Source organism: Giraffa tippelskirchi, chromosome 8 (genome assembly GCF_054371585.1).
Source record: "Giraffa tippelskirchi isolate mGirTip1 chromosome 8, T2T-mGirTip1v1.2.pri, whole genome shotgun sequence".
NCBI classification, from domain to species: Eukaryota; Metazoa; Chordata; class Mammalia; order Artiodactyla; family Giraffidae; genus Giraffa; species Giraffa tippelskirchi.
This window is the reverse complement of record NC_137282.1, coordinates 101,558,172-101,585,898: the sequence shown is the minus strand read 5'-3', so window position 1 is coordinate 101,585,898 and position 27,727 is coordinate 101,558,172. Positions and strand designations below refer to the sequence as shown.

At 38.8% G+C, this 27,727-nt stretch overlaps 1 protein-coding gene and 1 long non-coding RNA gene across 14 annotated transcripts in view; one reads left to right on the top strand and one right to left on the bottom strand.

The window, feature by feature from the left end:
- Positions 1-20,779, bottom strand: part of IPO11 (importin 11) — a 201,432-nt gene extending 180,653 nt beyond the window's left edge. For 8 of the 13 annotated variants that reach the window (XM_081519783.1, XM_081519784.1, XM_081519786.1 and 5 more), the window contains exon 1: positions 20,620-20,779. Coding sequence is in view for 4 of the 13 variants with exons in the window: in XM_081519781.1 (XP_081375907.1) it covers positions 9,702-9,713 (12 nt within the window). In the remaining 9 variants the exon portion in view is untranslated. Of the gene's footprint in view, positions 1-9,701; positions 9,789-20,569 lie in introns of those variants that run through there. The other 5 variants (XM_081519781.1, XM_081519782.1, XM_081519789.1 and 2 more) reach the window with 2 other exon arrangements.
- Positions 20,780-20,826: 47 nt separating this feature from the next.
- LOC145517414 (uncharacterized) lies at positions 20,827-26,548 on the top strand. Its single transcript, XR_014062022.1, has 3 exons — positions 20,827-21,300; positions 23,651-23,727; positions 25,558-26,548. It is a non-coding gene; the product is annotated as an uncharacterized LOC145517414 (long non-coding RNA).
- The last annotated feature ends 1,179 nt before the right edge of the window (positions 26,549-27,727 follow it).

Genomic DNA, 27,727 nt, shown 5'->3' with positions numbered 1-27,727 from the left:
GACCAGCACTGATTTGCAGTTCTCACAAGGGAACTGTCTAAAGTATGAAGAGCAGGAATTCACTGATTCTCCCACAAGCAAAATATAATAATGAAGGTTTTTTAAAAAAGCCAGTATCTGCGTATATATTACATGCCAAGCATTGCAGTAAGTGCTTTACTTATTTATTCCTAATAATTATTCTATGTGGTAGATACTATTATCACCATATGTTAGGTAGGAAACTAAAGGATCAGAGACCCTAGCTTGCCAAGGTCACAGTCTACTAGGTGGCAGTCCCTGGACTTGAATACCAAAGCCACTACTCTTAATCAGTACCTAATACTGCCTTTCATTAGTGACAGAACAGACACCTAAGCCATCTGTGGTTCAAATATATAGTTAATAGATATTTAATGAATTAACAAAAGTGATCAATTCTGAACAATAAAGGACTTCACACTGAACCACCTAGAAGCTAATTAACTGATTTATTCAACGACATTACGGAAAGCCTTTTGTGTACCAGGCACTGTTCCAGGTGCTGAGAATACAGCCGTGAACAACATGGTGTCCCTGACTTCACGCAGTTTACATTCTAGTGGAAGAAGATAGTGTTAGGAGGTGATAGGAGGTAGTGATTAAAGAAAATAAGATAATGTTAAAGATGGACTCTGACTGTGTTACTAGATTGAGGATTCTGAGAAGTCTTCTCTAGTGACATTTACAAGAGACATGAGAATGACAAGGGAGACCCAGCCAGGCAAAAATCTGAAAGCAGAGACCTGGATACGGAAAACAACTGAAAACAAGGTTTTAATACTATAAACAAACCTAAGAAAGCCAGTATAATTGACATTTAATGAGAAGAGGAGAAAGTAGTACTAGATAAGGTTAGAGAAATAGGCAGGAACAGATCATGTGAAGACTTTGTCGGGGAAAAACTAAAGTATCTGGACTTTAGTACATGCACCAAAAAAAAAAAGCCCCTGAAAGACAGGAAGAACATGGAATATAATAATGGAGAAAGGCTCCACCAGAACTCATCCTTACTCCAACCCTAAAAAGAAAGAAAAATACCATGTCTCTGTTTTGGGCTACTACTAGAAAAATAAAATCATTGACCACTGCCAACCCCCAGAGCAATTTATACCTAGAACGAAGATTATGCAGAGCACTCATACACACTTTCACACTTCTCTGGACATTCATGACAAAGCAATCCTTAAGTCTATGTACTCTAATCTTTATGCCCCACTTACCCTCACCTTCCCTGGTGGATCAGTGGTAAAAGGAATCCTCCTGCCAATGCAGGAGACATGGGTTCTATCCCTGGGTTGGGAAGATCCCCTGGAGAAGGAAACAGCTACCCACTCCAGTATCCTTGCCTGGGAAATCCCGTGGACAGAGGATCCTGCTGGGCTATAGTCCATGGAGTTGCAAAAGAGTTGGACACACCTCAGCAACTCAACAACAACAACTCTCACGATTCACCTGGTCTAATGGAAACAACAGAATCCCTGCCCCCCTCCAGCATCCTGCTCCATCCGGGACCTCCCCAGAAGCATATGCCCTGTCCTCGCCTCCTCTTGCTTTTGATCCCTGCTTCCAAGAGGCCCATTTCAGTCTGAGAGGGAGAGCTCAGCTTACATATATTTGGAGAACCAATGCTGTGCCAAGTAGTGAAATAGTTGTTAAGAACTGAAAAGGGTCTTTTTTCCCAAAATACGGAGAATAATGAGGTGGGAGGAAGAGAGAATTATTATTAAAACAAACTATGAAAAGTAAGTTTCTAGAATACCAGTTGGAATCCAGAGTACATATCTCCCACAAAAACAATATTATGAGTGGTTTATCTAATGGGTAAAAAGGTTTTTTGGTCTGAGAAACAAATCATCATTTGTAACTTCTACTGGAATTATTTCCAAGTACTAATTAACTTACAAGGGAAGCTTTAGGCAGCAATCAGTTCCTGAATTGCAGATTAAGTGTATCCTCAAAAATTAACAATCCATCATAATGGATTATTTAAAATGCCACATTACTAAAGCAGATTAAATTTTTTAAAGATCCCATAACAAATCAATAAAAGCAAATATGGCATATGTATTAGTATCATTGTTTTATAGAGGAAGAATTTACAGCTATCAAGAGAGTTGCCCAGGATCACTGCAGAAAACTAGTACATGGCAAAACGAGGCCTAATATCAAGGTGTCTGGAAACTCAGCTCTTCCTACTGAAGCATCAAATGGCCTCACCGTACCACCCTGCTCCCGAACACCTAGAAACACACCACGCACTCCCATAACAGGTTCCTGGAGAAAAGCATTCCTGAATCCATCAGAAATCTGAAAGGACTACATTTTCTATGGATTAAATATTCTGGCGGTACTCAGTTGTGGAGTTCCTTGAAAGGACAACAATGGCAACAAAGAACAGAGAGAGAAATGTACCGAGTCATTCAACTGGAACAGTGTGGAAGTAAACTTCATTTAGGATAAAAGGCAGATGACCACTGACTACTAGCAGTCAGTTTGAAGGACAGCTCACCTGGAAACTAACCTTCAACATCTTCCTTTTGGAGTTAGCATGCAGAAATATAATAGGGCTGCCACTGTCTTCTGCACATGGCAGTTGAGGCAGACATAAAACTAGTCTCCAAAAAAACCTGAGACTGACAAAGAAAGAGATGGAAGAAGAAAAGGAGAAGGGGTAAGGAATGAGAAAAGAAGGGAAGTGGGGTAGAAGGTAGGAGGAGAGGCAGAGACAGACTAACTGATAGGACTAGCCAGAGGTACACTTCCCAAAGGACCTGACAGGATCCTCATGGCATGACAGGATCATAACAAGGCAGGCCTGAAGGCCAGAGAAGCTAGCCTCTCAGTGCAAGCGCTGTTACAGGTCTGTGTGTGGTGAGAGAAATCCCACACCTATGTTAAAACCATGTATCCTTTGCCTTTCAGTGTTCCTATTAATTATCAAGACCCTGAGGACAACCAAGCAAACAGAAAGATTAAATTTGCCTAGGTTTTCTAATTAATCATGCATACACCAAGGTTGTTTTGATTTTCATTATTTTGAATAGTTTCAAAATTATAAGCAAGAGGAAACACTCCTTATGAGCATTTTATAAGCTCTTCACTATACTATCGAAGAGAATTATTCAAAATCTAAATGCATACTCCTTTTTTCCCCTAAGAACAATACGAGGAAAGGAGAAGGTGAAAATTAAAAGGGCAAATTGCCTCTCTCACTATCTCACAAGTCGGTCAGCTCAATTTATTCATTACTGGACCTACTATAGTCTTCGATTCTATTATAGTCTAAGTAATCTAGTGATATGTGACCAAGAGCCTAAAACACTCAGACCTTCTAAGTGCACTTTCTAGTCTGGATTCTGTAAGATATCTTCCCAATTCTGGAAAAATCCAAAGTCCAAAGATAATACAGATGTGCCTACAGTTGAAAACAAACTAATTTTCATTAAAAGAAATAAATAAAGAAAACCCAATACCTCTGCCTGTCACTGAAAAACAGACTTCTCAGGCCTGCATCAACTTTAATTCCAGTCATGACAATTTTTTAGTCTACTACATTACCTGTGTTTATCCTTAGTTTTAGGACAGTCCACGCAAACAATAACCTCACCCCACTATTAAAAGTTAAAGCCGTGAGTAAGTAAACTGAGAAAAAGAAGGTGTAAGATTATAAGAGACGTTGAAGGAAAAAGAATTTCAAAATCAAAAAACGTTCCCTCAGTGATATAATTAATTCAGGCATGGATCAATATGGCTGCTAAAACCATTAAGTGAAAGAAGAGCTGTTGGGGAACAGGATATTCCCAGTGTGTCATCCCACAGATTACTTGCTAAATACAATGAAGAAATAAACCTTTAAAATGAAGGGATCTGTCAGTCACCAGGTCAACCAAGAAAGCAAATTTATTATAGTATCACCAACAGTCGCTGACTTTATTTTTCTGGGCTCCAAAATCACTGCAGATGGTGACTGCAGCCATGAAATTAAAAGACACTTACTCCTTGGAAGGAAAGTTATGACCAACCTAGACAGCATATTAAAAAGCAGAGACGAAAAAAAATAAAAAATAAAAAAATAAAAAGCAGAGGTGTTACTTTGCCAACAAAGGTCCGTCTAGTCAAGGCTATGGTTTTTCCAGTGGTCATGTATGGATGTGAGAGTTGGACTATAAAGAAAGCTGAGCACCGAAGAATTGATGTTTTTGAACTATGGTGTTGGAGAAGACTTGAGAGTCCCTTGGACTGCAAGGAGATCCAACCAGTCCATCCTAAAGGAGATCAGTCCTGCGTGTTCATTGGAAGGACTGATGTTGAAGCTGAAACTCCAATACTTTGGCCACCTTATGCAAAGAGTTGACTCATTGGAAAAGACCCTGATACTGGGAAAGATTGAGGGCAGGAGGAGAAGGGGACGACAGAGGATGAGATGGCTGGATGGCATCACCAACTCAACAGACACGGGTTTGGGTGGACTCAGAGAGTTGGTGATGGAGAGGGAGGCCTGGTGTGCTGCGGTTCATGGGGTCGCAAAGAGTCGGACACGACTGAGCGACTGAACTGAACTGAAGAGCTGTACAACTTGAGCTAAGTGCCTTCTGAGGTGATACAAAAAGAAGTATACAACCTCATCTCTGAAATACCAAAAATGATCAGCAACAATCTAATCAGCACTCTATCTTCCATGTCCAGTTTGAAAGAAAGAAAGGAGAACTTCCTTGATGGTCTAAGTGGTTAAGAATCCGCCTGCCAAAGCAGGGGACATGGGTTCGATCCCTTGTCCAGGAAGGTCCCACAAACTGCAGGGCAACTAAGCCTGTGCACAGCGATTACTGAGCCCGCGTGCTTCAACTACTGAAGTCTGTGCGCCTAAGCTGGTGCTCCTTAAGAGAAGCCAGCACCACACTGAGAAGCCTGTGCACTGCAATGAAGTGTAGCCCCTGCTTGCTGCAACTAGAGAGAGCCCATGTGTAGCTATGAAGACCCAGCACAGCCAAAAATAAATAAATAAATAATTTTTAAACAAGAAAGAAAGAAAAGAGACTACTTCAGGAACAATGGCATGAAGAGCTCCATAGATCCTCTCCTCAGTTAAACAACCATAACTGATAAAAGTTACAAAAAGGAACCATTTACAGTCTCTGGAAAGTATGTTTAAGGACACATAGCAAACGGAGAAACACGTAAGAAATACTGCTAAATTTTGGTAATAATAGCAAGAATCTGTGGCACTTGAGCTACAAGCTCACTGCTGCTCCACAGAATGACAGAGGCTATACTCCAGGCAGAATGAGCCAAGAACAGGCGGCTCCCTCTGACCCTAGAATCGAGGGCTGCAGTTTCTCCCCACCAGGGGCAGGCGGCCAGCATTTCTCATCTGCCCCAGCTACATACTGCAGCTCTGCTCCAGACAAGCACAGCCAAAAGGTCTCGGTCATCTTCTTCCAGCCAGACAGCACTCACAGGGCAGAAGCTCTACCCCAGGACTATCAGGCCAAGCACAGTGAGCCTCAATCACGCCCACCCCAGGATGCTCAACCAGAAACAATAACAGCTGGAGATTTTAATACTCCACTTTTAAAAATGAACAGAACATCTAGAAAGAAGATGAACAAGGAAATATGTCTTGAACAACATGATACACAAACCAGACCTAACAAACATTCCACTCAACAACAGTAGAATGCCAGCAACCATTCATCTCAAGCGTACATCAAACATTCTCCAGGAGAGACCATATGTTAGACCAAAAAACAAGTCTCGACACATTTAAAAGAACTGAAACCATACAAATAAGTTACCAGATTGGAATCAGTAACAGAAATATGGAAATAATACTCACACTTTCAGATTTCAAAGCTTACAATGGAGCTACAGTAATCAAGACAGTGTTGGTACTGGCAAGAGGCCAGATACACATATTAATGAAACAGATTTTAAAGTCCAGATAGACCCTTACATCTAAAGGCAAGTGATTTTCAACAAGGGTACCAAGACAATTCTATAGAGAAGGAATAGTCTTTTCAACAAATAGTGAGGGAACCACTGAATATCAACATACAAAGAATAGATGGACCTCTTCCTTATGCCATAAACAAAAATTAACTCCAAATGAATCACAGAGCTAAGCATGAAGAGTCAACTCTATAAAACTCTTAGAAGGTCTAGCAGTAAATCTTCATGACTTTGGACCAGGTAAAGCATTCTCAAATACGATACCAAAGCACATGCAATTAAACTAAGAACAATTATATTCATCAAAATTTAAAACTTTACCAAGCAATACCATCAAGAAAGTAAAGACAATTCACAGAATGGGAGAAAATATTTGCAAAATGACTAAAGCATTTTACTGTGTGGATCACAAAAAACTGTGGAAAATTCTTAAAAAGATGGGAATACCAGACCACATTACCTGCCTTCTGAGAAACCTGTATGCAGGACAAGAAGCAACAATTAGAAACAGACAAAGAACAATGCACTGGCTCAAAATCGGGAAAGGAGTACATCAAGGCTGTATATTGTCACCCTGCTTATTTAACTTACATGCAGAGTGCATCATGCAAAATGCCAGGCTGAATGAATCACAAGCTGGAATTAAGATTGCCAGAAGTATCAACAACGTCAGATATGCAGATGAAATGTGAAGTCGCTCAGTCGTGTCCGACTCTTTGCGACCCCATGTACTGTAACCTACCAGGCTTCTCTGTCCATGGGATTTTCCAGGCAAGAGTACTGGAGTGGGTTGCCATTTCCTTCTCCAGGGGATCTTCCTGACCCAGGGATCGAACCCAGGTCTCCCGCATTGCAAGCGGACGCTTTATCCTCTGAGCCACCAGGGAAGCCCAGATATGCAGATGATACCACCCTAATCAGTTCAGTTCAGTTCAGTCGCTCAGTCGTGTCCGACTCTTTGTGACCCCATGAATCGCAGCACGCCAGGCCTCCCTGTCCATCACCAACTCTCAGAGTTTATCCAAACCCATGTCCATCAAGTTAGTGATGCCATCCAACCATCTCATCCTTTGTCATCCCCTTCTCCTCCTGCCCCCAATCCTTCCCAGCATTAGGGTCTTTTCCAATGAGTCAACTCTTCACATGAGGTGGCCAAAGTATTGGAGTTTCAGCTTCAACATCAGTCCTTCCAATGAACACCCAGGACTGATCTCCTTTAGGATGGACTGGTTGGATCTCCTTGCAGTCCAAGGGACTCTCAAGAGTCTTCTCCAACACCACAGTTCAAAAGCATCAATTCTTCGGTGCTCAGCTTTCTTCATCGTCCAACTCTCACATCCATACATGACCACTGGAAAAACCACAGCCTTGACTAGATGGACCTTTGTTGGCAAAGTAATGTCTCTGCTTTTAAATATGCTGTCTAGGTTGGTCATAACCTTCCTTCCAAGGAGTAAGCGTCTTTTAATTTCATGGGTGCAATCACCATCAGCAGTGACTTTGGAGCCCAAAAAAATAAAGTCTGACACTGTTTCCACTGTTTCCCCATCTATTTCCCATGAAGTGATGGGACCAGATGCCATGATCTTAGTTTTCTGAACATTGAGCTTTAATGGTAGAAAGCAAAGAGGAACTAAGAGCCTCTTGATGAAGGTGAAAGAGGAGACTGAAAAAGCTGGCTTAAAACTCAACATTCAAAAAATTAAGTTCATGGCATCCAGTTTCATCAGTTCATGGCAAACGAGTTCAGTTCAGATGCTCAGTCATGTCCGACTCTTTGTGACCCCATGGACTGCAGCATGCCAGGCTTCCCTGTCCCTCACCAACTCCCAGAGCTTGCTCAAACTCATGTCCATCGAGTCAGTGATGCCATCCAACCACCTCATCCTCTGTCATCCCATTCTTCTCCTGTTTTCTATCTTTCCCAGCATCAGGGTCTTTTCAAATGAGTCAGTTCTTTGCAACAGGTGACCAAAGTATTGGAGTTTCAGCTTTAGCATCAGTCCTTCCAATGAATATTCAAGACTGATTTCCTTTAGGATTGACTGGTTTGATCTCTTTGCTGTCCAAGGGATTCTCAAGAGTCTTCTCCAACACCACAGTTCAAAAGCATCAACTCTTCAGCGCTCAGCTTTCTTTATGGTCCAAGTTCCAGTCTCTGGCTACTTGATGCAAAGAGCTGACTCATTGCAAAAGACCCTGATGCTGGGAAAGATTGAAAGCAGGAGGAGAAGAGGTCGACAGAGGATGAGATGGTTGGATGGCATCACCGACTCAATGAACATGAATTCGTGCAGACTCCAGGAGATGGTGAAGGACAGGGGAGCCTGGTGCGCTGCAGTCCATGGGGTCTCAGAGTCAGACACAACTTAGCAACTGAACAAGAACAATATCTGATATGTGACTTATATGCAAAATATATAAAGAATTTTTACAATTCAATAAAGATAATCTAATTAAAAGGCAAAAGATGAGGGGAGGTTTCTCAACCTGATAAACACTATCTACAGAAAACCCACAGAAAACACAATACTTAATGGTGAGAAACAAAGCTTTCCCACTAACATGAGGCACAAAGGAAGGATATTCCCTCTTACCACTCCTTTTCAACATGGAACTGGAAGTCCTTGATAATACAATAAAGGTAAGAAAAGAAAAGGTATATAGATCAGAAAGGAAGACCAAATCTGGTCTGTCTGAAGATGGCATGAGCATCTATGTAGAAATCTGAAAGAATCAACCAAGACCTCCTGGAATAGGCAATTTATAGCAATGTTGTGGGGTACAAGGTGAATATACAAAAGTCAAATGCTTTCCTGTATACCAACAATGAACAAGTGGAAGTGAAAATTAAAAACACAGTATCATTTACATTAGCACCCCCCAAAACTAAATACTTAGATATAAATCAAACAAAATATATACATGATTTCTATGAGGAAAACAACAAAATACCAATGAACAAAATCAAAGAACAACTAAGTAAATAGATATTCCATGTTCATGGATAGGAAGACTCAACACTGTCAACATGTTACTTCTTCTCAACCTGATCTATGGATTTTGGTTGGAACCAAAACCCCAAAAAATCTTACAAACAGTCTGATTCTAATCTTTACACGGAGAAACAAAAGCCCTGGAATGGCCGATACAATACTGAGGAACAAACTGGGAGGACTGACGCTATCCGCTTCAAGACCTACTGTAAAGCTACAGGAATCAAGAGAGTGAGTCTGGTGAAAGAGTAGACAAACAGATCAATGAAACAGATTGGAAAGCCCAGACATACACACCCATAAATTTGATCTTTGACAAAGGAGCAAAGGCAATACAATGGAGGAAAGACAGTCTCTTCAATAAATGGTACAGGAACAACTGAACCTCCATATGCAAAACAAAATGAATCTAAACACAGGCTTTACATCTTTCATAAAAATTAACTCAACATGGATTACAGACCTAAATTTAAATATAAAACTCCAGGAAAATAATCTAGGAGAAAACCTAGATGACCTTGGGTTTGGTGATTTGTTTTTAGACACAACACCAAAGACACAATCCATGAAAGAAATAATTGATAAGCTGGACTTCACTAAAATTAGAAACTTCTGTTCTGCAAAAGATAGTATCAAGAATGAGAAGATAAACCACATACAGGGATAAAATATGTACAAAAGACATATCTGATAATGAATTGTTATCCAAAATATAAAAAGAACTCTCAGGACTACCTGGCATTCCATGGGGTCACAGAGTTGGACACGACTGAGTGACTGAACTGAACAGGACTAGCTGGCAGTCCAGTGGATAAGACTCCGTGCTTCCACTGCAGGGGACTCAGGTTCAGTCCCTGGTCAGGGAACGAAGATCCTGCTTGCTGTGCAGCATGGCCAAAAAAAAAGAAGAAAAGGCAAAATGCATGCTGCAGTCCATAGGGTCACAAAGAGTTGGACATGACTGAGTGACTGAACCGAACTGAAGACTCAACAACAACAAAAATCAAACAGTCTGATTAAAAAATGGGCCAAAGACCTTAACAAACACCTTACCAAAGAAGATATATAGATGTGAAAATAATCATATGAGAAGACGCTCCACATCATATGTTATCAGGGAAATATAAATTAAAATGTCAACGAGATACACTACACACCTATTAGAATGGCCAAATGGTAGCAAGATTGTGGACAGGAACTCTCAGACATTGCTGGAGGAAGTACAAAAATGTATAACCACTTTAGATGAAAAAATTGTAAACCACTGTTTGGTGGTTTCTTAAATATACTCTTACTATACAATCCAGCCATTGTATTACATGGTATTTACCCAAAACAGCTGAAAACTTTATGTCTACACAAAACCCTACACATACATGTTTATAGCAGCTTTATTCCTAACTGCCAAAACTTGGAAGTAATCAAGATATTCTTTAGTAGGTGACTGGATAAACTGTGGTGCATCAAGACAATGGAATATTATTCAGTGCTACAAAGACATGACCTACCAAGCCATAAATAAAAAAGGATTGAGAAACATGTGGAGTGACTTCAGTTTGAGGTGATGAAATGTTCTAAAGTTGTTTGTAGTGATGATCACACAACTCTGTGAATATACTAAAATTCACTGAACTGTATACTTGCAGTGAGTGAATTATATGGTCTGTGCATTATATCTTAATTAAGCTGTTATTTTCTTTTAAGTGCTCTAACTATGTAAATGCCAAAGTTAGCAAGAGACCAAGAAAAGTAATTGAAGAAATGAAAAACATGTGGCTTAAGTATTAGTAAGTAATGTTAATAAGAGCAAGAAAGAGTAATAGTTTAAGAAATTAAAGCAAGATTAAAGGACATAAGACTTCTGAAATAATCTGGAAGGTTCCAGAGATGCCAGTCCCATTCAAATCCACACTGCACCATTTGAATTCATTTCAGTTTCTCAACAGGAAAACTCTTTTCCATACGTGCATTATAGGTTGTTTAGCATCCTTGCACAGTATATGTAAATAACACTTCCTAAAGATGGTTTCGACTCAAAATGCTTCCATATATCTCCAAATACCTTTACGTTAAAGAACCATCAGAGCTACTGAAAAATTCGCTACAAGATGTCATGCAGTCAAACACTGATCTACTTTGGGATAAAAAATACACAATAAAACATATATAACAACAAGAAAGGGAGGAGATAGTCCCTTGCTTTCTCATCTCTACTCCTAAAATATTCTATCTGTTCAAGAGTTTCAAAGGACCTACACACTACTTAGTGGTAGAAATCCAAGTTTAAATCCTAAACCAGTCAGAATTTTTAAAATGATCTTTTTTAGTCTGTTGTGTAATTAGAGGAATATCTATAACATCAAATAAAAAATACTACATAAAATATATGCAGCAAACCTATACAAATAAAAAATGTCAAATAATAAAGACAAGCGAGAAACAGAATTATAAACAGTACTGTCCTAAACTAGCCCCAAAAGGTAGAGGGATTTTAACAGTCTACACATTTTATTTTTATGACGAAAAACGATTTTTTTTTTTTAAGGCCAAGAATTTTCACTTTATATCTATTCTAAATTTGCATGGGAATATTTGCTTGATTTCTCTCCTGTAATCCTAAAACATTCCAACTCAAGAGCTTCAAATCATGATGTATTTCTCTTGACAAGCACATACCAAGAGATCATGGCGATATATTAAATATGCACATTTAAGTAGATAATGTGGTTAATAAGTGCACTCTCATCAAAACATTCAGGAGAAAGCTTATAAACTTGGTTTTCAGTAGCAAGAGTTGATAAGCAATAGTTCTGCCATATTTACCTAGATCTGTGATAGCAATGTTTACCAAAGACAATCCTCCTCATGCAGGGGACTTTCAGCCTTACAATTCAGTTTTAACTACAAATATTCATCTCTGAAAATTCTTATGAAGTGAAGTCAAGAGTTTAAAATATTTAACAGTCTGATAAAAATGAAACTAACAAAAAAAATTTTTTGATTCATTACTTTCCTTTTACATAATGCTTCACATAAATATAGTGTACACTTTCATCGCATAAAAGGAAAATAAATTTGTGTTTGTTAGCAATAGTGTGTTTATCTTTAATTCCACTTTGAAGTCTTTTCATGTTCCATGAAAGCTTCCACATCAACATACTCCTTCACCAGACAATGTCCTACTAGGATGTAAAAATAAACTGATTAATCTGCAGTGCCACCTGATGGAGAGAAGTAAGCAGCACATCCCAAACAGTATGTTTCAAGCATCCTCTTCCCTCAATGACCCGGGAAGAGAAGGACACCGCAATTCTCTTTAGTGACCACCTGGCCAGGACAACCATCTGCAGGAAAACCTCCTGACACCACCGTCTCTACTTCTTTACTTGAACGCTGCATCATGAAAAATACTCTCATCTCTAGCAAAAGAAAATGTGAGATGAAGATGTGTTTTTGAGCTTCATACAAAATAAATATGATAGAACTTAAGAAAATGTAATATTCATAAGCAACGTTTTAGCACAAGGAGACTGAGAAATTGTGGAGCAGGAAAAGGCCGAGTGATGAGAGGAGCAGGATGAAAACACCCAAAGAGAAAAACATCGCAGTAGTCCACACTTGACAGGACAATGCTCAGAAAGAGGAAGAATGGCCAGATATACAAGCCCCGAGAGGGACAGAACAACTCGAAAGCTCCAATCTTCCTCCTGGAAGAATAGGCACTAGGCAAATAAAAACTTGAATGAAGAGTAGCCTTTTTGGTGAAATGTATAAGCAATGCAGTATTTACCATAAATTACTGGAACATCCCCTACAGAGAGATGAGGGGAAGATGTTATTTTTTCAAAGACAGTTAAATTCCTGTAAGTCAAATCATGATCTACAGTTCAAGTCTATGAAGAGAAGAACAGACGGCAGAGAACATATTCTGGAGGAACTATGGAGAGGAAAAACTACAAAATTGCTAAACTGCCTGCGGTCAAAAGCAAACTAGTGAAAGATGTGTCAAAGAAAAGGAAGAAATGAATTTCTGTGAAAACTATGGGAAGAGTTCCGACATAATGAAAATAGAAAAGTTATCATACTAAAAAGCTTAAAGAAAGGGATATTTTATTACTGTGAGAAACCAAAATCTTAAAGTAGTTTGCCCAAAAAATAACAGTTAAATTTGAATCTGACCAAGCTTCTAGACAGCACGACCAACACAGTTAGAGAGAAGTAGGTGGAGGTAAGATGAAGACTGACCGTGAGCTGATAACTGTTAAACCTGGGTGGTGAGTAAGTAAGGTTCTTCATACAATTCCACCTTTTATGTATGTTTTTTTTTAATGGCAGCTAATGGACCACAATACAGAGAATATGAAACCTACTGCTCACTCCTGACAACACCCACTCTGGGAATCTTGAACTGCATTAGATGTAAAGTGCTCCTTCATCCACACCATTCTTGCCTACAGAACATACTTCTATTACTACATCTATTTCCTTGTTAATTTGAGTCCCACCTACAAAAGTAGGAGCTGCATAAAGGCAAGAACTGTGTCTTATTCATCTATACCTGCCTGCACCTAATATAATGTGTCAAAGATGTAGTAAATGCTCAGTAAATGTTTGAGGAACTTAAAGCAATAATGTGATTGCAGTTTCTAAGAGTGGAAGGCAGGCTTTCAGAAAAGGTGAAAAAGAGGTGAAAGAAACAACATTTCTGGAAGTACAGGAATTACATCACAGTAGAGAGAAAAATATCTATTAAAGATACTATGAAGGTAAACAGTCTGCTGAAGGGTTAAAAATCAAATGAAGGAATAAACGAACGAACAGTTCACTCATTCAGCTACTGAAATGGGACACATTGAGCCAATACAAGTTAACAGTGCTTTTCACTGGGAATATCTAACATCCTTTGTTCTAATCCTGTGCTCTTTATCAGGTTTCTCATACTTACTGGCTTATCATTAGACTTTTCCACATTCATTCATTTAAATATTTATTGAATACCTGCAAATGCCAGACATTATTCTAGGCACTTAGGATACACCAATGTACTAAAAAGGCCAAAAAAAAAAAAAAACTCTTGTTCTCATGAGGAGTATATTCTAGTGGGTAGAGACACGGGAATAAATGTGTAACCTATATAATATGTAAAAAGGCAGTATACAGTGCCAGGATGCAGCTGTGAGAGAAGTCCTATCCAATAAACCCAAGTATTTGTGTTATACTGGGATTTTTTAGTAAAATAGCATTGAAAAACTTCAGTAAGTCTTTTGCCTGTTTGGTATACATGGGAGTCCCCATGACTAACACATCCTCATAAGAAAAGTTAAGCAACTTTTCCTAAACAACAGTGACGCCCACCAAGGTAATGCTAAGCAGGGAGGCCCCAACTAGTGTCACCACCACCTTCTTTGACATCTCTCTAGGTGAAAGAAAAAAAATACACATTGGTATAAAAACTACTAAAGAACAGCAATTATGCTTACTGGTTTTAAAAGTTCCTTGTCCAATGCCAAAGAAATGGGAAGGTAAAACTGTGCCTCTGGACAAGATACTGTTCTTTGGGAGTAACAGCACAGCCCAAACTTAATAGACCATGACTGATCAAATTTTAGTCAAAACTTTTTGCTAACTGTTAAGGGATCATCAGTCCTCTGCAAATGTATGTATCTTTGACTAGTGGTTTCCAATTACTGGTCCAGGATATCATATGATTCGTCTTAGAAGAATCTCATTCTTGTTGTGACAGTTTAGCCTGAAGAGTCATTTGTATTTATAAAAATTCACTCATTAAAACATGTATAGGCTGTATGCCCAGGAACATCTTCAGAATTAACAACTGTTCTACATTTCATCACTAACATAATATTTTGAATCATTAAAATAATTTTCTATCACCTTCAAGCCATCCATGCCAGTTCTCTCAACAGTAAATATATAGAATTGAAGCATTCTGTTTTACTGGCCAAGAAACTGCATCCATAAGGTAAAAGAGATAAATTGTGAATCCAGTATGGTCACAGGCAAATTAGTGACATTTCTGGTAATCTAGAATTCAAGCCTCCCATCACAACCCCATACTCTCTATCGATTACCCAATTTTTTCTTTTATTCAGAGTGTTGTCAAATTCCAAGTGAAATTAACTGTTTTTTAAAAATCTTTAGGCTTGAGAACCAAAATATAATAAAGACTATGGCTTATCTTCCTGATAAATATTACAGCAAAACTGAAAACCAAAATTAACAGTCAATGAAAACACAAGTTAAAAAGCTTAATATTAGAAGAAGAAATTGTAAATGACTAAAAAGATAAAGGATTACTATATAGAATATGTATGGAATGTCTGTAAATCAACAAAACAAGAAATAAAAAACAGGATGAAGGATATATAGAGACAATTCACAGATGGGAAAAGTCAAATGGTCAATAAATATCAAGACAGAGAGCGAGCCTCACTGGCTATGAGGAATTTTTTTTTAATTGAGATATTACTTTATAATCATCAGACTGGCAAAAATTACAAAGTCTGAAAATAATCAGTGCTTGCAAGAATGTATGTAAACAGAAAGCTTTAAGCACTGCTGCTAGGAGTATACATTAGTACAGATACTTTAGAGGGCAATCTTGCCATCAGGAGTGAAATGTGTTTGTGTGCAGGGTGTGGGTATTTGTGTGTTTAGGTATCCTATGATCAGGTAATATCCTATGCCCAGCAGTTGCACACTTGATACTGTAACTAAAGAAACTCCTGCATAGACATACAAGGAAGAGAAAAGGATAAGGGTGTCTGTCTTGGCATTGTCTACAGTCAGAGCTAGAGACAATACACTACCCATCTTTAATGGAATGGATACATAAAATATTTCTTATCTTCCCCCTGTAGTGTGTATTCCCTCTGGCTGAAAAATTGTTGCCTCTAGCTATCAGCATGTCTTGCTGTTTAGCTTCAATCCAGTTTCTGCTCAAACTGTCAACTAATCAAATAAGTCTCCCCTGACTGCCTAATATAAAATATAAAATAGCTTTCCCTTCAATCAAGAAACTCTCTAGTCTGAATATCCTTCCTTCTATTTTCTAGTCTTCTATTTTAATTTTTTTAACTGTCTGATATTCTAATATATATGTTTTTATTGTCCAGAATCCCGGTGATAACCTAAGATCTAGAGATCAGGGACTTCAACTTGTTCAAACATATGTCACCAGAATCTAGAAGTAGTGCCTGGCACACAAGAAAATGATGAGTAAATATTTGTTAAATAAATGAATCCAATGACTAAATCCCAATCTCTGCTTACAGCTGTGTAAAGTCACAAAAACTAACCTAAGTCTTTGACATTTCAAACTCACTCAGTCTAACCTCCAGAATATGTAACGTTCACATTTTTTTCAACTTTCTGGTTATTCAAATTCCATTAACAGTATTCAGCAATAAAGCAGGAACTACTCTGAGAAATAAATAAGAGAGTCGTTGCATTCAAGTCTACAGAGGAAAAAAGACAATTACAAAACAAGACATTATAAAAGCTATACTAAGCTGCTATGGAAGAACACCCAGAAGACCTAACTCACCCTCGGAATGCTGGGGAAGGCTTCCCAGAGAGCAAGGCCTCGTTTGTGCTGAGCAGAAGTTATCCAGATGAGCACATACAGGTATTTGTCAGACAGGGGGATGGGTATGCTTGAGGCAGAAAACACACAACATACAAACATCTCAACTTTAAAAAAACATCCAAACACTTCTGAAGAACTGTAAACAATTCAGCATGACAAAAGAATGTGAGGCAGGAAATAGCAGAAGGTGAAAGCAAAAAGCAAGCAAGACCCAAATCATTAATGTCTCTATTTCCTAAGCCTGGTAGTTTGGATTTTTATCTGAATGCCTGCATAAAAGGACTGCAGAATAACAGTACAATCAACCTACAGAAAAAGAAAGGGTACAGAGGGGTGGTGCATTGTCAGAAGCAAAGAAATTTTTTAGAAGGTTTACACAGAAATCCAGATAATACTGATAATCTGAACCAAGGTAGTAGCCAGAGAGAAAAAGTAGATGAAAAGGTAAAACAAGATTTGGTTAATTATTATATAGAAAAGTGAGGGAAGGTCAGCACATCAACGTAATAACAGGGAAGAGTTAAGATTCTGGGTGTCTCCAACTGAGTGATGAGTTATACACAAGAATCACAGGAGGAAGGGAAGCAACTTCAGAAAGGGTGAAGTACATAGTTTTTTTGACATGAGTTTAAGGTGTCTTACGACAACCACAGCGTGTCAGTGGTTAGGAGTGATGTATGCTAAACATAGATTTGGGAGTCATCAAAATAAAGACAGAAGTTGAAGTCATAACAGATGAAATCCTTCAAATAGAGTAGGAAGAGAGGCAGAAGATAGTACCCCAGAGTGAAATGAATATTTAAAGTGGCCAGAGAAGAGAGAAAATATACCAAGGAAAGGCTGACCAAGATACCGAAGGGACATAAGGAGACTACAGTGGCACAGAAACGTAAGAGAATTTCAAGGGGGACAATCAGTCAAAATGTCAAAATATTTACAAGATTCCTTCAGATTTCAGACCAAAGAGATCAATAGTGACCATCACCCCATCAAATTCAGTGACTGCAACGGATGGCAGCCTTCAACACATTGAAAAATAAACAAATAAATAAGTAACAGGAAGGTGGAGAAAATGAATACAGACAGCTTTTTCAAGAAACTTAAGAAAAATTATTACAGATAAAACTGAAGAGGAATCTAGAGTGAATACGGTGTATTAAGATGAGAGCAGTGAGTTTAAATCCTAGTAAGTTAGAACCAGTTGAGAGCAAAATGGATAACCAAGTGTTATGGACTGTATTCCCCAAAATTCACATGTTGAAGCCCTAACCCTCAGTATCCCTGATATTGAAGGTAAGATTTTTGAAGATGTGATTAAGTTAAAATGAGGCTATCAACGTGGCCTCTCATCCAGTGTGACTGGTGTTAGAGAAAAAGAGACAACCAGAGGTTCTAGTGCACAAAGGTTCAGCCATGAAAAGAGGCAAAAAGAGTGTGGTCGTATGTAATGCAAAGAGAGAGGCCCCAGAAGAAATCAATTCTCCACTAACCTTGGTCTTGGGCTTCCAGCCTCCAGAACTGTGAGAAAATAAATTTCTGTTGTTTAAGCCACCCAGTCTCTGCTTTTTGTTATGTCAGCCCTAGTAAACTAATACATCAAGTAAACACTATCCCTAAGGAAAAAAAAAAAAATCCAGAGCACAATTAGAAATGAACAGATAAAGGTGGACGAGTACGAGGATGAAAGAGGGCAAAAGCAAAGATGTTCCCAGCATTTCCTCTGGGAAGCAGAGGCCAACATTATCCAGGAAAGAGTAAGCAAGGAAGGAGGTGGTGGGCTAAAACCACCATGGGAGACAAGAGTAATTACTAAAGACATCCAAGATTAGTAGGCTGCCTTTCCATTAGTCAATAAATGTTTGTTATTGAATGAATACCTAGCTGTCATTCATGAATGCTTTAGTTCAGTTTTGATAAGGTGAACTCTAGCAATAACTAGCAAAAGAAATGCATTATAGTAAATCAGAACCTGAGTTAAAAATTTAGATAATATGTGACCTTATGCAAGTCACTTAGCACTGCTGGGCCTTTAGCTGCTTCAACCAGACAAACCAGACTTGATATCCAGCGTAAGATCACCTCAGATTAAAAATAAAAAGTGCTATGCAGGTTTCTGCATGACCTTGGTCTTCAGCTTTTACCAACCAGTGTAGTGTGCCTCAGGCTATAATGTACATTCATGTCATCTGGAAAGCTTGTTAAAATGCAGATTCTGATTCAATAGGTCTGGGTTAAGCTGGAGAGTGTGCACTTCTAACAAACTTTCAGGTCATGCCATACATCACATTTTGAGCAGCAAGGGTACAACACTGTTCCAGCTCAAGTTCTACAAAGCTTTTAACTGTCGACTTATCTGTAATCAGCCTGATATTAAGAAAACCAAGCAAAAACACTCCAGATTCACACCTGCCCAAAATGTGTCTTGCTGTTTCCTAAAACACTCTAAAATTAAGTGACAGTCCCCATTTGGTGCAAACAGGAAAAGAAAGGAATGACAGGAAAAGAAAGGAACTGTCATCAATAACACTAAACTAGGAAAAGCCCAAGATTAAATACAAACACACATACATATATCCAACACAAAGGTTAAAATCTATCTAATCAAACATATTTTCTTTCTCAAACTATGAACATTTCTGGAAAAACACACGTAGTTACCTCTAGAAAGATTTTCAGTACACTTTAACTGCCAAATGTCTACAAGGATTCTTTTGCATTCAGGTTTGATCCTGAATGCAAACATATTCCACAATGTCACAAAACCTAAAGATGTTTATATTAATTCCCAAATAATCTTCACCTATTTATTCAGAACCTACAATCATTATTATCACAACTAAATTCATTTGTGTTGAGTATTTCCTTCTGCTTTAGGAAGTGTAACTAGGGCAGAGACAGTCCAGCTGCCCTAAGGCTGTAATATATTGCCACCGTTCACTGCTATAATTAAACTGTTTCTTCTATTCCCTGTCTTAGGAGTTACAGGGGGAAAATTCCACAATCCTATTACACCAATAGGGAGAGATATTCAGTCCAATTTCACAGAAATCTTCTTTAGTGACAAAAGATGTAAGGAAATGTCATGAAAGGGATATCATAGTACACCGCCTTTAACCTGAAGCCTCAGTACTGAATAGAGAAATCTGAAATAACGTGAAAATGAAGGAATGAACTCCCAACCCGTGAAAAAAATAAAAAGCATTACGGTTGTAAACTGCTCTTCCTTATTCCCTTCTGAAGAATAGACAAACTGCAAGGGCACTACCGCACTACAACTGAGCTCGTTCAAATGGGGTGGGGAGGAGAGATGTCAATTGCAATCTTGGCTCCAGGAGGCAATACAGCAATCCTACCTATGTAGTCAAGTTAATCTGAAAAGATAATACTGCCCTCTTTCACCACCACGTTCACAAAAGGATAAAGAAAAATGACAGATGCAATGGGCCTCAATATAGTATTGCTGAATCACAAATACCCTCAAATTATAAACTGCAGAAGCTGGGCTCAAGCATTGGCGGCCATACCTTAGCAAGTAGGTCCTCTATGAAAATATATAACTTTCTTCACTTTTTCTCTAAAAGCAAGCAAGGATCTAATAGTCAATTAAAGCTTTCACAGCATTGCTATTAGCAGCAATGTCGTGGATGCAATATGCAAAAACATACGGGGATTTTATACTAAAGATGACCACGATCTCTGCAAATTAGCACCACCTATCCCCCAAGGGCAAATGCACCACCCTAACCCGCAACTGCAGCCACAATGAGCACCCTACGTCCTCATTTTGACACCCAGTCCCTGCTTCCCCGGACCCTGATTCCTCCGCGATCATGCTTCCCGCTGCCAGGATGACTGGGGCAACCTCGAGCTCCCAGGGGTCCTTAAAGTAACAGAGAGCCAAGCCTGCAGGCCGCCCTCTTCTCGCTACTACTATGCCTGGCCTCCCAACAGCCACCCGTTCTTCCCTCGCCTCTCAGGTCTCCGCTGCCCAGCCCACTCCTCCCTTCCACAGGCGCGCGCTCTGAGGCTCTCAAGCCGGGGCCTCACTGTTTGGTTCGGTCCGGAATAGCCAGTCTCTCCCGCTTCCACGCCCCAACACGAAGCGGCGTCGGCTGCTTCTGCGCCCCACGCTTCCAGTCCACACGCCGCCGCCTACTGATGCCGAAAGCGGCTTCTAGGAACGCGCCATGTTCAGCGTCGCGGCTCTAAACGACACAGGCGCGTGAATACTGCGTCACGGACACCGGAGCGCGTGGACTAGGCAAAGGGAGAAGATGATAGGAGAACGGCGAAAGAAGAGGGAGGAGCTTTCTCTTCGAAACCAAAGGCGCCGGGTAGCTAAGGCAGCTCTGTGCGCTTGCGCAGTATAGGGAGCGGGGACCCCAGAAGCACAGCGATCTGTAACCATGGAAACCATAGGTTCGCTTTGCCCTGCTCCCAGGAATTTTCCTGGGTTGATTGAAGCTTAAATCAAAATAATTTCCCCATTCTTATTATGGATATCAGCTGCCAAACTGCACTGTTTTACAGATCTGTCTAAAGAGAAAAGAATTATTTAAAATAATCCTACTCTCAGCGGTCAACCCTCCCATGTATATTTATTTTTTAAGGTCATACATACACTTGCTTATGTGGGCACTCTAGTCCAGAACGATGAGGAGGGGGGGAGGAGATTAAAATGAGATAAATCCAGTTATCTTTGCCTCTGCTATTAACTAGCTTACTGACGTAAGTATTCTTACATTTAGAAAAAAAATTGTTGTAAGGAAATAGTCCCGTGTTCATAAGGATTAATAATAATAATTTCTTTTAAAAGATGAATAACAATCATTTAGAATGTGCCAGATACAGTTCTAAGATCTTCAGGTGAATCATGTATTTAAATCCTTAAAACAACCGCATGAGATGCTTTTTACTGTGCCCACTTTACAAATGAATAAGCTGAAGCAAGGAGAGGTCAAGTAACCTGTACAAGTTCACACAGCTAGTAAGTAGCAGTGTTACGATTTGAATCAGACAATCATGAACCTTGCATTACAAGGATGTTCATCACCCAAGAGCTGTTTTTCAAAGTAAAAGTATAAAAAATTACCTAAATGACCACCAAGAAAGGAATGATTAAATCATGACAGGTGCATGTATAATACAGATTGGCAATACAATGCAAACATTAAAAATTATGTTGCAAGATAATCTGAAAAAGAATGGTATATGTAGAGGTACAGGCTTTCCTGTGGCTCAGTGGTAAAGCGCCCAGGCAATGCAGGTTCAATCCCAGGGGCGGGAAGATGCCCTGAAGAAGGAAATGGCTACCCACTCCAGTATTCTTGCCTGTGTTGACTTAAAAAATAGTCACAGTCTGAAAGTTGAGAGTCATGTTTTATTGGGCGGAAATTTTTAGGACTTAAGGCTGGGAGGGAGCATCTCAATTAGCCCTGAAAGAACTGCTTCCAGGAGATGGGGTGGGGGAGTGGTAGAAGTTTGCAACAAAGTGCAGGTAGTCTGAACATCAGAAGTATTTTTGTGAATTAAAGAAAACCAGATATCCCACGTTAAGGAATTTAGCGTTTTTCTGTGTTTGGGAAGATGCAAGAGTCTGGGCTCACTGAAACCATTGCTTTCATATGCATCTTAGGTATCCTGAGGCCAGTATTCTGTGTTTTTTCATATCCTGAGTTCCTCAGTGCTCACTGTAGGGCCTGGCTGCAGCCTAATGGCTGCCAGATGGTGCAGGTCTTCTCCTGCTGGAGTGCCCTGGAGGGCTGAATCGCTGATGACTGTAACATCCTTGTTCACTGATGTGGCAGGAAATACTCTATTTTTCACATGGGAAATCCCATGGACAGAAGAACCTGACGGGCTACAGTCAATGGAGTTGCAGAAGAGTCGGACACAACTCAGCAGCTAAATAGCAGCAGCATGTATTTAAATAACTGAGTCACTTTGCTGTACACCAGAAACTAACAAAGCACTGTAAATTAACTATACTTCAATGCAAAATTAAATTTAAAAAATTTTTAATTATGTTAACATGTTCACAACGCAATAGAGAAAGAGTGGGTCACAAACAATATGCTTGGCATGGATTTTTTGGAAATAAGTATATGCCAAAATGTTAACAAGGTTTTCCATTAGTTAGATGGTATTGTTGGCAGATTTTATGCTTTAATTTATTTTGCATGATTGTATCTTCTGATTTTACTGGAAGGTAATAGTTCTCAAATGTTAAATTTGCATAGAATCACATGGGGATCTTGTTAGGAAAAAAACAGATCCTGATTCAGCTGGTCTGAGATGGGGCCTGAGAGTCTTCATTTCTAATGAGTTTCCAGTTAGTGCTGCTTATCCATAGATCACACATTGCATAACAAGGCTGTAAGGAATATGCAACAAAGTGGAGAAAAAATTACCTAATTTTAATTAAGATGAAAAAATCAGCTTAGGAGGCTGTTTTCTCTTTGGAATAATGGGTTCTTCAGATATTGAACGAAAGCTGTAACTGAAAAATGCACATACATACATTTTCTCTATAATTTCAGGGCACCAAAGTAATATGCACTTGGAGGTCCTAGCTTCAGCTACTATGAATGTAAAATCTAGTAGGAAAAAAGTGTGTACAGCTGGATTAATAATTTCATATAACTGCATTTTGTTGCTATATTCTCATATTATCACATTCTTTGGAGGAAAAAGACAAATACTAATTTAAATAATCACTGGCCTGTTCATAATATATTTAAAATATAAATATATATTCAGTGCCTTTCCCCCAAAACAGTTGAAAACTAAAAGAGAAAACCGAAAGTTGATGAAACAAATGCTAAATTAAAGATACATCAGAGCTTTCCTCACCCATCAGTCTCAAGTAGGTTCCAAGATACAGATAAAGATATTAATAATGCAACTCATTGGTCTCAGTAATTGTATTATGATTACTAAGTTCTAGATTTTTCCTGTGCGCCAGTTACTATTCTAAGTGTTCTTGTAAGTGTTTGGCATTAAACTGAAGACATTACATATGATTTAATTATCCTCATCACCACCCTAGATGGAAAATATTCTTTGCTTTATTTTACAGGTTAAAGATGACACAGGACTTCCCAGGTGGTGGCAGTGATAAAGATCCCACCTGTCAATGAAGGAGACAAAAGAGATGTGGGTTTGATCCCTGCATTGGGAAGATCCCCTAGAGGAGGGCGTGGCAAACCACTCTAATATTCTTGCCTGGAAAATCCAATGGACAGAGTAGCCTGGCATGTTACAGTCCTTGGGATTGCAAAGACTTATTTTCCTAACCTGGTAAACTTCAAATGAGTTAGTTTATAAGCAGCTAAAAAAAAACTATATTATAGAGTTGCCTAAGACTCAGTTTTACCCCAGTCCACTGAAGCAACTTGGCAGGTTCATATAAATTAAGTAATTCCAAATTCTTAAGTGAAGGAGGACAGACTCAAATTTAGATAAATGCTTTGTGTAGATAGAATAAAAGAGCCAAACCCCAGTCCCTGAAACCTGTGAATATATTACTTTTCATTGGAAGGATTGATGCTGAAACTGAAACTCCAGTACTTTGGCCACCTGATGCAAAGAGCTGACTCATTTGAAAAGACCCTGATGCTTGGAAAGATTGAAGGTGGGAGGAGAAGGGGACAACAGAAGATGAGATGGTTGGATGGCATCACTGACTCAATGGGCATGAGTTTGAGTAAACTAGGGAGGCCTGGCATGCTGCAGTCCATGGGGTCGCAAAGAGTCAGACACGACTGAGCAACCAAACTGAACTGAACTGATACTACTTTTCATGGACAAGGGACTTTGCTAATATGGTTAAATTAAAAATCTTGAGATGGTTATGTTATCTACTGGACCCAAAGTATTCACAGGGGTCTTCATAAGAGGGAGACGGGGGTATCAGCGAGAGAGAAATGAGACTCCAGGAGCAGAGGTCACAGCGACGTGGGCCATGAGTCAAGGAATGCAGGCAGCATATGGAAGCTGGGAAAGTCACAGGAATTGATTCTCCCCTACAGCCTCTGTAAGAAACTCAGTCCTGCAGATGACTTTAGACAGGTGACCTTCAGAACTCTCAGACAATAAATCTGTTTTTGTGGCACCAATGGTAAAGAACCTGTCTGCAAATGTAGGAGATGTAAGAGTCACAGGTTCAACCCCAGGTTTTTGGGAAGATCCCCTGCAGGAGGGTACAGCATATCCAGTATTCTTGCCTGGATAATCTCATGGACAGAGGAGCCTGGTGGGCTATGGTCCCTAGGGTCACAAAGAGTCGGACACGACTGAAGCAACTTAGCACAGCACTATTTGTGGTCATTTTTTATAGCAGCAATAGAAAACTAATATGTACTCCCAAGTCATAGGATTTCCAATTTGCTACACACCATTTAATATTGCAACTGGGGTAAAATCGGGTCTTGGGCAGCCCTATAATATAGTTTATTTTAGCTGCTTATACATTAACTCATTTGAAGCTTACCAGGATAAGACTTTGAGAAACGAATCGATATACCCTTGGTGATATAATTTTGCAGCAGATTCAGTCTTGTTTATAATTTTTTAAAAACTTGAAACAGTATGTCTTTCACTAAGGACTGATTACATAAATTATGGTATGTCAATACAATGGAATACTCTCTACCTATCAAAAATGGTGACATAGATTTATGCCAGTTAACATTAATGACTTCCCTGGTGGTCCAGTGCTTAATATTCTGTGCTTCCAATGCAGAGGGTACAGGTTCAATGCATGGCTGGCAGGCAGGGAGGTACTAAGATCCCTGTATGTCATGCAGTGCAGCCAAAATTTTTAAAAAATGTTTATCGTGTTTAATTAGATAAGGACAGTAGGTTAGATGTAGATTTCACTTTCTAAAACCTTTTTGTATAATCTAAAATTTTTTGCAATGTTTGAGTATTACTTTAATAATCAAATAAAAATAATAAATAAAATATTTCTCCTTTGGAAAAAAGAATATAAGAATACCATGGGTACTCTGTTCGGCTGGGGCATCACGACACCCTCATCAAGCATGAGCTGAAGCAGCTGATCACAAAGGAACTTCCCAACACCCTCAAGAACACCAAAGATCAACCTCCCATTGACAAACTATCCCAAGAGCTGGATGACGATAAAGACGGACAGGTCAGCTTTGAGGAATTCGTAGTCCTGGTGTCCAGGGTGCTGAAGACAGCCCACGAGGATATCCACAAAGAGTAGGAAGCTCTTTCCAGCAATGTCCCCAAGAAGACTTTCCCTTCTCCTCCCTGAGGCTGCCTTACCTGAGGGAAGAAAGATTTAATAAGTGTACTTTGGCAAAGTTCTTAGCAGAAAAAAAAAAAAAAAAGAATACCATGGACCTATGTATTTTTTAAGGTGAAATGACATTTTTTCGTATTCTACTGGTAAGAATGAAAATTGTTTTAGAAAATAATCTATTAGTATATCTTCAGAGACTAAAATGTTCATGTATTTTGATTAAATAACTCCATTCTTGGGTATCTCTACTAGGGAAATAATTCAAAGTTTAGAAATTATTTTTCATAAATGCAGTAAAATGTGTATGAATCTTTTTTAACAATAATGGTATAGGAAAGATTTAGTGAACTCTTACACATTCACAAAATGAAATCATCCACAGCAGCTTTCAATATTGATTATCAAGATTGTATAACTGGGAAGTGTACTTTTTATGTTACTATCTTTTATGGAAAAAAATATAAATTATATGACCTCAACTATGTAAAAATATGTATTGGTAAAACAATAGGAGAAAAGCCTATGTAAAAATGTTCACAGAAGTTATCCCAGAATAGTGAAATTAGAGTAACTTCTTCTTTTTTCACCTTCTGTATTTTTCAGGATTTTTGCAAGTTAAGCTTTTGGTTTTGTTATTTTTACAATGTAGTTGTCTTATCTTTGGGGCCCAGGAAACAGAAGGGGAAAATAAATCAGTTTTCCTTACTTCATCTCTGTCATTAATTGTTACTTTGCACACTATTCTTCAATTCATGGTAATCAAAGATTTAATTTTGTAACTCCATACTTTAGAATTCACTTAAATCTCCTATTGTTGTTGTTTAGTGGCTAAATCCTATGGACCATAACCCGCCAGGCTCCTCTGTCCCTGAGATTCTCCAGGCAAGAATTCTGGAGTTGGTTGCCATTTCCTTCTCCTGGATCAGGGGATCTTCCTGACCCAGGGATTGAACCTACATCTCTTGCATTGGCAGGCGGATTCTTTACCATGGAGCCACCATGGAAGCCTGAATCTTATATTAGTCTGTCATTAAAGAGGGACATTAACTTGACTTGTATCTAGATTGACTCAGTATCCTTTGCTTTCCTGCCATTCCACCACAGTTGTTCCAGGAAACTTCCTGGATAACAAAATCTGCAAATGACTAAGTTCCTTACAGAAGATGGCTTAGTACACTGAGTCTTTGGTATCCACGGATGTTTAATCAGCGAATTGACTGTAATGGCAACATTCATCACAGAGAACAAGGGAGGCAACAAAAGGCAGGCTGGTATGGCAAGGGTACAGACTTCCACCCTGACCTTTGCTGCCAACTACATGAAAGACCTTGCACAAGTGCCTTTAATCTCTGTGAGAGTCAGCTTTTTCATATGTAAATAGGATAAGTATGCTTGCCCTAACAACTTTCCAAAGTTTCACTGAAAATCTAATGGAGTGAAAAGTACTTTGAAACCCATAAAATGCAATATGAAAACATAATATATAAATACAAATATAAAAATATAAAATAGGTTCTGTTACAATCCATGAATAGAATTCTCAGTGAAATAATTTTTCTGTTATATTTGGAAAGCTTCAAAGTGCTTCATTTTGCAACAGAATATATATTATTTTATAGTAAGGATAGGAAAACATTTATCCCATAGATGCTTTTGGAAGGTATCAATGATTACATATTAGGTTTTCACTAATAATTATTAGATATTTACTAACAATGCTTAGACTCATCATGCTAGTATTAAACAGAGACCAACATCATCTTTCTTCATTAGTTATATTAATTTAAATAGCATTTTAGTAATCTGAAAAAATTAGAACATTTGTAATAGAAGAATACTAAGAATCTCATAGCATTCACGGGAAGATCCCCTGGAGAAGGAAAT